The sequence below is a fragment of the Sinohyriopsis cumingii genome, chromosome 16 (genome assembly GCF_028554795.1).
Source record: "Sinohyriopsis cumingii isolate HCF-2022 chromosome 16, ASM2855479v2, whole genome shotgun sequence".
NCBI classification, from domain to species: Eukaryota; Metazoa; Mollusca; class Bivalvia; order Unionida; family Unionidae; genus Sinohyriopsis; species Sinohyriopsis cumingii.
This window is the reverse complement of record NC_142976.1, coordinates 83234350-83246969: the sequence shown is the minus strand read 5'-3', so window position 1 is coordinate 83246969 and position 12620 is coordinate 83234350. Positions and strand designations below refer to the sequence as shown.

Sequence of the window (12620 nt, the reverse complement as noted above, 5' to 3'; positions counted from 1 at the left end):
GTAAAACACAAACGCTCCTTTTTCAAAGAAGCCATCACATCAAAGTCCGATAACAGATCCATCTGGAATCGCTTACGAAATCTAACTTCAACGAAACCTGCACCTCTAGCTCCATGTGAAATTATAGTTGATGGCACTAAATATACTGAAGAGCTCGATATTGCAAACCAGCTGAACCATTGTTTTTACTAATATATCCCAAACGCTTGAAAGGTCTAAGAATACAGAGCCTAATTTAGACAAACTTACTAAATTCGTGAATGAAAGGGTACCCGATCATGTTTGTTTCAACATTCCCTTAATAACAATAAATGACACTTTTGATATTTTAAATAAACTTGATACAAACAAATCAGCTGGTCTAGATGGAATTCACAGCAAAACTCTGAAAATGTCGGCTTTATCCATCTCAGAGTCGTTGAAAGAAATAATTAACTGTAGTATCACTTCCAATAAATTCCCGCAGTCATTGAAGTTAGCAAACGTATTTGCAAGTTATAAGTGAAATGAAAAGAATGACCCATCCAACTATCGACCCATATCTGTTCTATCCGTACTTTCAAAAATTATGGAAAAACATGTCAGCAAGCATATTTTCAGATATCTTGACAAGTATCAACTCCTCCATAGATCACAATCAGGTTTTCGAAAGAATCATTCATGTCAGACTGCAGTGACAAAACTTATAGACCAATGGCTACTAGCAGTAGAATCAGGTGAACTTACTGGTGCAATCTTCATTGATTTTAAAAAAGCATTCGATTTGGTTGACCATTCGGTGCTCATTAAAAAACTTTCAGCCAAAAAGTTTTCTCCAAACTCAGTTACCTGGTTCACGTCATATCTCACAAACAGACACCAGGTTGTTTGCACGGGTAAACATATATCCGAACCAAGTCATATCTTATGCGGTGTTCCTCAAGGATCTATATTAATATTAAGGCCTCTTCTTTTTCTACTATTTATCAATGACTTAGCCTTGTATCCAGCGCACGCTAACACAGATCTTATCGCTGACGATTCGACATTGTATTTATCTGATAAATCTCTAGACTCCATTAAAAATAAATTTCAAACCGATCTCAACAATATATCAGTTTGGTGTCATCAAAACAAAATGCATATTAACATCTCTAAAACGAAATGTATGACAATTGGAACAAGGCAGCGTCTATCTACTAACATGGATTTACTTCTAACTCAAAATGGCTTAGAGTATCTATTGTCAAAAATCAAAAACTTCTTGGTATCTACATTGATCAACACCTCAGCTGGAATGCGCATATCGATCACTTATGTGCAATGGTAGTCAAAAGAATAACTCTATTAAAATTGCTTTCAAAATTTCTACCTCCACACTCACTTGAAATTTATTTTTCGGGTTATATACTACCACTGATAGATTACGGCTGTACCATATGGGGAAACACATTAAATTATAATCTGTCCAGAATTGTTAGACACCAGAAAAGGGCAGCCCGAATAATACTGAAACTTCCTGTTATGACTCCCTCAAATGTTTTGTTTTCACGTCTGAAATGGCTACCTATACCTATTCTTTATTTTAAAGGAATCATGACATACAAGTCTTTAAACGGTCTTTCTCCAGATTATATCTCTAACATAATTGAACTAAGATCATGAAATACTGAGTGTAATCTCCGATCGACGACAAAACAACGATCTCCAGATTCCTTGGTCGAAAACCAGACGACAAACAACGATCTCCAGATTCCTTGGTCGAAAACCAATCATTACAAAAGCTCATTTTCTGTATCAGCACCTACTGTATGGAATTCCTTACCAATGAGGATACGTAATTCAACATCCCTTGCTTCTTTTAAATTATCATTAAAGAAATTCTTTCTAGACCAGCTGGAATGATAAATTAAAAGCTCTGAACAGAAAACTTTAAAATCATATCCATAATTGATATATATTTGTATGTTTCCCAGTATAGTCACACATAGTCATTCATGTCAAATATGTACGAATGAGTGTGCGACGATACATGGTTATGTGCATGAACGTCTATTTTTATTATTTTATTACAAAAACTGAGGACCACATGGCAGATGGGTCAGCCATGACCAAATGTGTTATCCTCGTTAAAGATAGTTTATTATTATTATTATTGTTATTATTATTATTATTATTAAATGCCATATTTAAAGCTAGCTTTCAAACACAGGGAACTGAAATAGGGGCATTCTAGCTGGAAAGTTAGCTGGGAGTCTAAAAGCAATTAATTATGACATGAATGAAATTCACACTTGCTAATAACAAGTTGATGACAGATTCATGTTACTTTGATGTTGTATTATGGCGGCAGCTATCGGCCATCTCATTATAATGAAGTTTCGTATAAAGAAGTTTGCACATCATGTAAGTACAAAAGCACAGCATATAATGAAGTTTGCACATCATATAAGTACAAATGCACATCATATAATGAAGTTTCCACATCATATAAGTATAAATGCACAGCATATAATGAAGTTTGCACAGCATATAAGTACAAATGCACAGCATATAATGAAGTTTGCACATCATATAAGTACAAAAGCACAGCATATAATGAAGTTTGCACATCACATAAGTACAAAAGCACAGCATATAATGAAGTTTGCACATCATATAAGTACAAAAGCACAGCATATAATAAATATTCTCATCTTAAGACAGCTCTGGCGTTCCATAGGCTAGCATTTCGAATTACGCGCGCTTAGCTCAAGAGCGTAAGATTTATCGTTCTTGACCAATTTTTATTTATTTATATAAACACCAAGTAATATAAATTGATTTCAATCACAAGTGAAATTCAAATGAATGTATGCTTAGACACATGTATACATATGCTGATTTACATAGCTGTGAAAATAGAAAATGCATATTAAAGATTAAATTTTGATAATTACAGAACATGGTTGTAAATAATCTATAATACAGGCATGTTTTCAGCTATAAATTATGTACATGATCTTTTTGTGAGTTATAAACACAGCACATATGAAAGACATCTGTCATTAGCTATGCAGTATATTTACTAATTAATAAGATGGAAGAACTTGTTTACATTTGAAGTTGATGGGTCTAGGTTAGTCCTACCTGTAAGACCTCTATGCTGATTTATGTTGTGGATGCATTTCTAATTTGCAAACAAAATCAGCTTATCATAGTTTCCAGGACTATTAAAGCTTGAGTACAGCTAACTACAATTTTCATCCATCTTGTCTGATAGGACAAGTGCTTCCACTTGGAATTTTTATTCACATACAATATTTGGACAAAATAAATTCATCTTTGCGCAAATTGATTTCACCATCCACTTGCCTGAAATGACACATAAGTATAAAGTTATCTTGTAACTTGGCTTAACAATATTAAGGGAAGCACAAGTGCAGTGAAGAAAGTTTCATAAAGTTTAATAATGCTAGTTAATGTGACTTCTGCATATGTAAGCGGTGCTGAGATGATATGTGACTTTTAAATTATTTTTTAATTTGCAGGTCCTGAGCAGAAGAAGAAAGAGATACTATTTAGAGTGGAGGAGGAGACTAATTCTGAGTCCTAATCTTAATTAAATCTAGAAAATAAACAAAACGTGATATTAAAATATATGTTGTATTGTTTCCTTTTTCCTTTTTGTCTTTTAAGAACAAATGTTTGAACCTTCAGTCTGCAAATTCAGGGGATTCCTTATCAGGCAAAAGCAGTGTGGTTTACCCATCTACTTTTACATTACACCCTGCTACCTAATTTTTTTTTTTTTTATCCCCATTGGAGTAGATCTCCCCAAACCCCTGCCTACTTTGTGAACTCACATGTCCCATTTAAATCTAATGGAAGGCCCTGCTGTAAAGTCTGTTAGGAAAACTACCTACCAAGAGGATTTCATACAATGAACAGAAAGCAGTGTTTGCATATAATCCGTGTTAAAACACCTGCACTGAAACTGATTGCAAACTTCAGAATGGACATATGGATTTTTATTAAATTAGTATCATTACTACTTAATCTAAGATTCTTTTTAAGTGCATGAAATGATAAATAAAAATTCTGTATTGTGAAGAGTGCATTATTATATGTGCAACTTTCAACTGATTTGTGAGAGTTGTCACGCATCAATGAATACAGAGTGCTATTCCTATTAGTATTATTATTATGGTCAAATGACTGGTGATGTTTGGTTTGTCATGAATGAAAATGGTGCAGAACTGACACCTAATACTGTCACAATGGCAGTCTTGACATTCCTGCTACCGCAACTCCTAGCTGGATGGTAATGTTGAAATTTTTGTAATGTTGTCGATTTTTGGACATTCTTGCCAAAAGTACGGAATATGTGTTTCAGAAACACAAGCCGGTTTCATCAGATTTCCATATAGGATTTGAATGTTGTAAGAATGTTGTAGGAAGGTTATTTAATAACGTTAGACAACAACGTTGTAGCAACGTTCCCACTTGTTCACCAAATCACGTTGCCACAACATTATTTGACAACGTTGCCACAACCTTACCACAACGTTGCTGCAACGTTGTAGCAACGTGGAATTGTTAGCTGGGCAGGTGGGGATCATGGATCGTGTGACTACCAAAGAAGGTACATTCCTCAACAAATAACCGATTTACGGCCGAAGTGTGTATTTGAGGAGTTTATGGAAAAATCATAGGCTTGGATTAAAGATGATGCGTGGATTCTTTATAATAAAGCGCGTAAGGAATTTCCGTATGGGAACCATTAAACAGTTATTGAATTTTGGAAATAATTTATACCAGACCATTATAAACGAGAAATGATCTCGTCTAAGTCCGCCTATGGAAATCAGTCGTAGACCCTTGACCCCAAAATTGCCATACGATTTTTTTCCCCACAAAACCGAACCTGAACCCAGACATTCAAACGAACCTGAACCCTCCGAAAAACCTTCAGTGGCAGATCTGTCCTCAATCCATGAAGGTATTATCGAGAAACAGACGAAATGTTCCCTGGACAGAAAGGTGTTATCGAGCGAAGAATAAATGAGGCAAAAGCGGAGAAAGAAGCTAAAAGAAAACAGTTTTATCAACAAAAACGTGCATTTTCATCTCAGCTAAGCTTCTGCATGAACCTTTACTTACACGTGAATTTAATCGGCAAACAAATTTAGCCATGTATTGAGAAGCGGATAAACACCTACCGAAAAAGCAACTACATCGAGGAGAAGGATCTAGGAGATGGCCACGGAGAACTGTGTGACCTCCACTACCTTACTGATCGACTGGAAACTCTCAGGCATTCAGTGCGCAATGGGCAAGAACACATCAGAAGATGTAAATGGGGCCCCATCGATTTGTTAGCGATTGCTAACTAACGACATCATTTCACGTGTTGAAGCATGAACGATTGAACCATCTATCAGTAAAAACGAGTAATTGGTCAGAAACGCGTGTGCGTGTTACACCTGAAATACTTCGTGATCACATTAATAATATAACTATGATAAACCCACAAAATTACCGACGTGAAAAAATAATCGAAGCGGAACAACGGCTGCACAAATCCGATTTATTGTCAACGTTGTCGCAGACGGAGCTAGCAAAATTATTTTATTACGTTTGTATTATAGAATACGTTTTTATTCGAAACTTCTGGCAACAGTTCAAAGTGGTCTCAATACAATTACTAACGTTGCTCGATGGCTACTGAAGATAAAACTGTGAGCTTGGTACAGTTTGAAATGGTGCTTTTTGAAATGGAAAACCAACGTCGAATTGGCGCGTAGATACGGAAACGAGGCGTTTGCGACCCAAATGAAGAAGCTAGTTTTCAAGCGGTGAAAAGTGAGTAAATGTTTGCCAGTGCATATTGGTCAGTCTGCCAGGAAGTTTGAAAGTGCCTAGTTACGTTTGTATTGGGGCGCCTTATAAGGACTTCACTTATGACGCTCACGCGTATTGCACTCATTCGTTTTCGTAATCGAGTGGTCGACAGGAATGAAAGAGGTTTGTTCAGTTATTGATCTATGTTAAAGTCTTCACTCACATGACTTACCTCTCACATGGATCCCATCATGGCACCTTTGCCTGTAGGGCTTGCGCACGTTCGTGATAACAATTGTATGGGGAGTAGAAGGTTTGACCTAGATCTGGAACCGAGATCTCAGACTCCATTTATCATACTAATACACGTTCTCGTCAAAATTAGAATTCTAAAGTACGCACAAAGAGCATATATTTTCAATCAAACCATAACGTCCATAACGAAATGTTCTTTTACATATTCACTTGTTTCTTTTCATACAATTTATAATTTTGAATGTACAGTTTATCGTGGGATCAAACAACAGGTTTTTCGCAAGACTGAAAGTTTTGAAATTAACAGAGTTGGTTCAGTATATCTGAGTTAAGTTGGAGTAGAAAACAGCTTCAATACAGGCATTTAGTTAGCATTATCAGCAAAAATACCCCAGAAAAACAGCTTTGGGTTTCTTAATTAGCTTCTATATAACAGAGACTAAACTTTACTTTTTTTTAAATTTTATATATACGTATTTAAAAATAATAACAAAATAATCTGCGCCTTAAAAATTTTCTGATATGACATAGCCAGATCAATCAGCCCCACAAATTTGTGTTGATACTGATGGACGATTTGTGGGACTGATATCACCGATTCATTTAATTGAGTATTGCATAAAGAACTGCCCGTAACGTATTGGTGTGCATTTGATACATTTTTCGGTATTTCTCGCGTCTTGTGAGATACAGTCAGATGAAGGGCCCTTTTGGCGATATGTACAGACTATTTCCGGATGAGATCTTTTGTTTGACGACATGTACATCCACATGGAATTACACAACCCTATGTGGCCATTTTGATTTATCGTGGCTTCCTTCGCTTGTTACCAAAGAACGTGAAGTGTCTAATCTGTACACGGGTGTGTTCCTGACAGATATGCATACAGCAAATGTGCACATTTTAATGAACAGTGGAGATCATACATACAAATAGTCCATCAGTATCAACTCATATTTGGAGGTGGGGTGGGGTGAAATATCGTGCTAGATATGACATCGTCATGGTCTCTGCAGTTCTGTCACGCCCATGATATGAAATTGGTATTACGTGAGACAAATTTAAGATTTGAACAGAAGACATTAGAGAAACTGTAAATAAAAAGTTGAATAATAGAAGATAGATATATACCAATGGATTTCCATGTAAGAGGTCTTTAACAAAGGAATGAAGTTCCAGCTCTCTAGTTTCCGCTAAATCGCGTGTGTTGCGGAGGAAAAGGTTTGTACCTAGAATGAATATTTCAGTTATTGTAAAGATGTGTATAATGAGTTAGGCTGAGTGAATATGTACATGTGTATATTATGTAAACAGATGGCAAGATGTGGAGAAAATCATCAATGATTGCATACACGCTGTGTATTTACACGCATGCCTATTTGTATATATACCTATCAGTCTGCTAATGTAACTCCCTACCAACCTATCAGCCTAGTTACATTCATTACTCACACAAAAAATAACAAAATAAATAAATATAAAACAAGCATGCAAACACACGTATGTACTGATCACCAAAAGACGTTCAACTTGTTTCAGGTTTCTTCTTGGGAACAGGGTTCAAACCCCCTTTCCCTGCCTTGATCGATGACTTTCTCTGGCTCATCAGTTTTCCCTAAGAATAACGCCATGCCTATATCCGATATTGAAGAACCAGAGAAAATTACCTTCAAGGGTAATCAGCATACGGCACGAGATCTTGATCTACAATCGATGATAATGAATTAAATTTAATTTCAGACAGACAGACTATATTGATTGTTCTGAAAGCATCATAAACATATGTCTTTCTTGCCGTTGTTGATTTTGATAATACTGATGACATTGGGTAACATTTAGCAAATGTTGGTTGGATTAATCCCATGTGATATTTTATATCGATTCGATGGACGATGTTTAATCCATTCTATGGTTTGTCTGAATGTTTGAAATACCTAAATCCTTTTCTTGATCAGATAATTACAATGACGAAGAAGCGTTAGAAAATCTGAAAACCGACTCACTCAAAATCATTTGACCCGAATAAACTGAAACATTCATTAAGTAAATATTAATATAATTGAGCAATCATAGTATATGATGACTGGATACTATCTATAGGTGATACATTATTTTGAAGCCAACATGCAGATTGTACATATACAATGCTACTAGTATCTTTTCGCTTCATTTATTAATAGGGGATATGTAGGTCTGAATGCATATTTAAATTGATGGATGGAAGAATAATGCCATAGATTGACGAATGGAAGCATGGATAAAGACATGTACTGGCGAATGGATTAATGAATAATGACAAGGATTGGCGAATAGGTTGATGAATAGATGAGTGCATAGATGAAAGGTGGATGGCTGCATACATATATAAGCGAAAACGCTAAAGAACTTAAATGTATACAGACCATAACGAAATGAAATAATGTTCACCGATAACGTAAATCCACCTTTCTAATCGTTTGTGCACGGAAAGTGTCTATTCGTACGGTTTCCCGTGTACTAAATGTTAGAAAGACTATTTGTCACTAAGACCGCATCCGGCGTCTGCATTACAGTTTGGATTATAATAGTTATGTTATGGTGTAAACACATTTAAAGGCATGTCCGTAAATTTGCAGCTTTCCCAAGAGAAAAGAAAACTGGTAATTTAATTTTACTTTAAGTACAAACTTTTTTTTCTCAGTTGACAGCGACAAGCAAAGAATTTCATCTTCCAGGGTTTCAATCACTCAATCTTTCACGTACAAGATCCAGGATCGAATCCCAACCTTATTTGTTTCCCATTGTATGCTTTATTATTTTGAATTAAGAAAGAATTATGTTAATCAGATTTTCTGTGCGAATATACACAAAATATTGCAGAAAATATACGATAAACAGCTGACATTACCTAAGAAATCGGGTACTTTCAAACTCTTGATAAACGTTAGCTCGTCAACTTATTTTTGAGCAGTAAAGTAATAAGAAAATATGTTGGTTCTGAGTGAATAACGGACAAATTTCATCACTTGGGTGACAATAGTAGAATGTTCTCCAACGAAGTTCACTCAATGTTTATTCAAAATATATATTTCTACCAGAGGTGAAGGACATCAGTAACTTGAAAATATGAAATTAAATGGAATCAGTTGCAGAAAAGTCAGTTTTACAGATCAGTTACGAACCGTACGAAAAGCTTTATGTAAATTATACATAAATTCACGGAGACCATACGAAATCTTTCCAGCTGATGTATACGAAAGCCGTGTGAATAGCCTTTCCCAGTTAAAGTACACGGCGGCCGTGCGAATAGCTTCTGCTATGTGTACATGTAAACTTCAAAATGTATGATTACAAGTTATAAGTTGTTTGCACGTTTTAAACTCTTTTGTCAAGGACGAAATAACGTAGTGACTGATTGATAAATGCATGCGTACACACACACACACACACACACACACACACACACACACACACATACATACATACATACATATATGGACGATCAAAGAACAATTTAGTTAACAACTGGGAGACTTACCCTCTAAATGTGGTATATACACGGGGTTCAAACTTGTGCTCTCTGCATCCAGTCTTACAAAATAATCCTGAATATCTTCGCAAAAATTAACGAAATCTCTATACGTCCGTTTGATAAAAGTAGTTTGTTTGTTAGACCAGTATACCTCCACCACAAATAAATATTCCGTTCGGAATGTCATTTTCTTTTCCACGAATCCTGTGACATTGGCACACACAACTGACGTTTTTATGTCAGAAGAGACGCTAGAGTAGACCCAATCCTCACCATATTGAACGATTTCTTTGTAGCTCATCTTACAGTTTTATCAAATTACATTACATAGTTTTACAATTAATCTCTATAACAATAAAATACGTCATATACTCAGTTCAAAATATATGAAGACCATATTAACAAAGATCACATTGTACGTGCAATAACTATGTTAATTTCTTGTGTAATTTCATTATGTACCTTTCAATTATGATAAACATACCTGTATGGATTGCGGTGTGCATGTACGAGTCATGTAAACACTGCACGCCCCCTTACTGATAGAAGAGCATGACCACAGGACAAAGTTTACATTGCAGATAGTGTGACACAGTAGCGGTTACTTCTGATGTATAAAACGAAGACAGATATATCCAAAAATTAAGACTTTTATTTTATTTGACATTTGCAATGGCAGCGAGTTTGAGTTAAATGGATGACTTTACCGTGAGGTTAAAGGTGTGCGTAGAGATCCTTCGTCCTTGAGATGAAATAAATAATGATATAAAACTGATTGGTACTTAATATCTCTTGTGGATAACATTAATAAAATATGGTCTCGATCTAAAATGGGCAAACATAACACAGTGCTCACATACAAGACAGGGGGCCCCGAGTGGCCGAGTGGTCTAAAGTGCTCTCCGTTACGGATCACTGCCGTCTCACATCTGTCTGCGTGGGTTCGAGTCTCGGATTTAGCCATTGTGGGTATGTGAGAAAGCTTGCCAGTAGCTTCTCGTGGGTCAGTGATTCTTTCCGGGGTTTTTCCCGGGATTTTCCTCCACCATTAATACTGGCCGCCATTTATAGCCTATCGTGTGCTGAAAAATGGCGTTAAACCCTACAACAACAACAATATACAAGTCCATGCTGTCTTTGGCACCAGCCATCGTTTTGTCATGGAAAAGAAAACACATATCCGTAAAGTTAACAAACCGTTTAGTCCCATTTTAAATTCTTGATTCAGGGTTTACGAACACTTTTAAGATGTTTTTAATGGTAAAATAAAATACTTTTTGAATGATGTACATGACTACGCACGACTTAAGTGTGCTATTCAGTTTTAATTTGAACAGACCTAAACTTTTGTTCGCTTTCACCCAAACTGAATTGCTATACATCTTGTCATGCACTTGCCTGCGGCTATAAGCATCGGCGTATAGCTCTCTCGAAGAATCATTTTATAGACAGTAAATAATGTATATCTCTCGAAGAATCATTTTATAGACAGTAAATAATGTATATCTCTCGAAGAATCATTTTATAGACAGTAAATAATGTATATCTCTCGAAGAATCATTTTATAGACAGTAAATAGTGTATATCTCTCGAAGAATCATTTTATAGACAGTAAATAATGTATATCTCTCGAAGAATCATTTTATAAACACTGAGATATATTGAAGAAATACGTTGCAAACGATCTGGAAAAGAACAGAAAATACTCATTAAGTAAATGCAATAGTTATTCGTTTATTTCTCTGATTTTTCTTAGTGTTATTAAAATTTGATTCAGTTGACCGATCACCAGGACAAAATAACCATACCTGCTCATTAGCACAGGACATAACATAAAATCAGTGCATTTTATTTTGACACTTGACCCATATGAATTAGTAGTAGCATTTTGTTAATTTTGTTTTGCATTTTTTTTGGTTTGGGCTAGGTGGCGGACATCAGACTTGGATGTCCGACAAACTTTCAGTGCGTTCGTCAATCACGTGTTGCTCACACTTTTGCCGGCCATATTATTGGTCGGCGGTCCATAGTTATCAGCAAGTGTTAAGTATGACTGACATTCGGTAATACGTTAAAGTGTTAATTTACCACTAAATGTCAATTAACACTAAAGGTCATGGTAGATAGCATCTGACATATATGGGTTTTGTTATTGCTTGACATTCGGAGACCGGGTGAGGCGACAAGTAGATGGCCCACAATCTTTTCATCCGATTCACAAGTAACGAGGACGAAAGCATATGTCGTGAGGAATGGGGTGGACTGTAAACCACTGTCTTTTAATATGTCAAAGACCTTCCCTGCTGGAAAGTCGACTAAAGAATGAAGCATTCATTGGTGAAAAAAGCCTTAGTTGCCGACTAGAAGTTTAAAAGCGTCTTTATCGCGCAAATCAAATGAAAGTTATTACAAATACATTATTTGATCAATCTTGAAATCTTTGTTATGCACAATCAGCAGACATCCTAGCACACCATTTTCCAAAGTAAAAACGGAGAAATTTCGAAATAAATATAAGTATATTGTTATTTTCGATCATGTTAGATAACTCGTTCATGGCAAATACGTTTTACTGAAAACATTAAAGATATGTTTTTGTGTATCTCAGCTTCGCAATAGACACATTACTGTGATCGGGTGAAGATGTGAATTTAAATATAAGTAAAACCTTACGTTCTCTGGTTATTTTTATGCAATTTCGTACTTAATTGTTGTCAGGAAAAATAATTGATCTGACTGCCACTATATCAATGAACAGAAGAACAGGAGTTTATACATCAGACATTTCTTTGAAGTCACAAGAACAACGCTATCGTTCGTCCATACGCTCTCACACATTTACTCAATCCAAAATTAAACATGCAAGGAAACTGCTTATTTACATCTAAAAACAAATAATATCAGCCTAATCTCAAAAATTGTTTTCTCTTCCAGTTGACCTGATTATGTACTCGTTGATAAGCCGAGTGCAACAGTAAACAAAACCTAACCTGCCATCGCATAATGCACGGAAGATGACAGTCTTCGCCAATGATTATTCCTAACAAAAGG

The 12620-nt window shown here is 35.7% G+C and overlaps 1 protein-coding gene across 1 annotated transcript in view; it reads right to left on the bottom strand.

Moving 5' to 3' along the window:
* Positions 1-10076, bottom strand: part of LOC149780909 (SH3 and PX domain-containing protein 2A-like) — a 42314-nt gene extending 32238 nt beyond the window's left edge. The window contains exons 1-2 of the mRNA XM_089938007.1: positions 9576-10076; positions 7190-7287 (exon numbers count right to left, since the gene is read on the bottom strand). Coding sequence (XP_089794133.1) covers positions 7190-7287; positions 9576-9870 — 393 coding nt within the window. The 5' untranslated portion in view covers positions 9871-10076. The remainder of the gene's footprint in view (positions 1-7189; positions 7288-9575) is intronic.
* Between the last annotated feature and the right edge of the window lie 2544 nt (positions 10077-12620).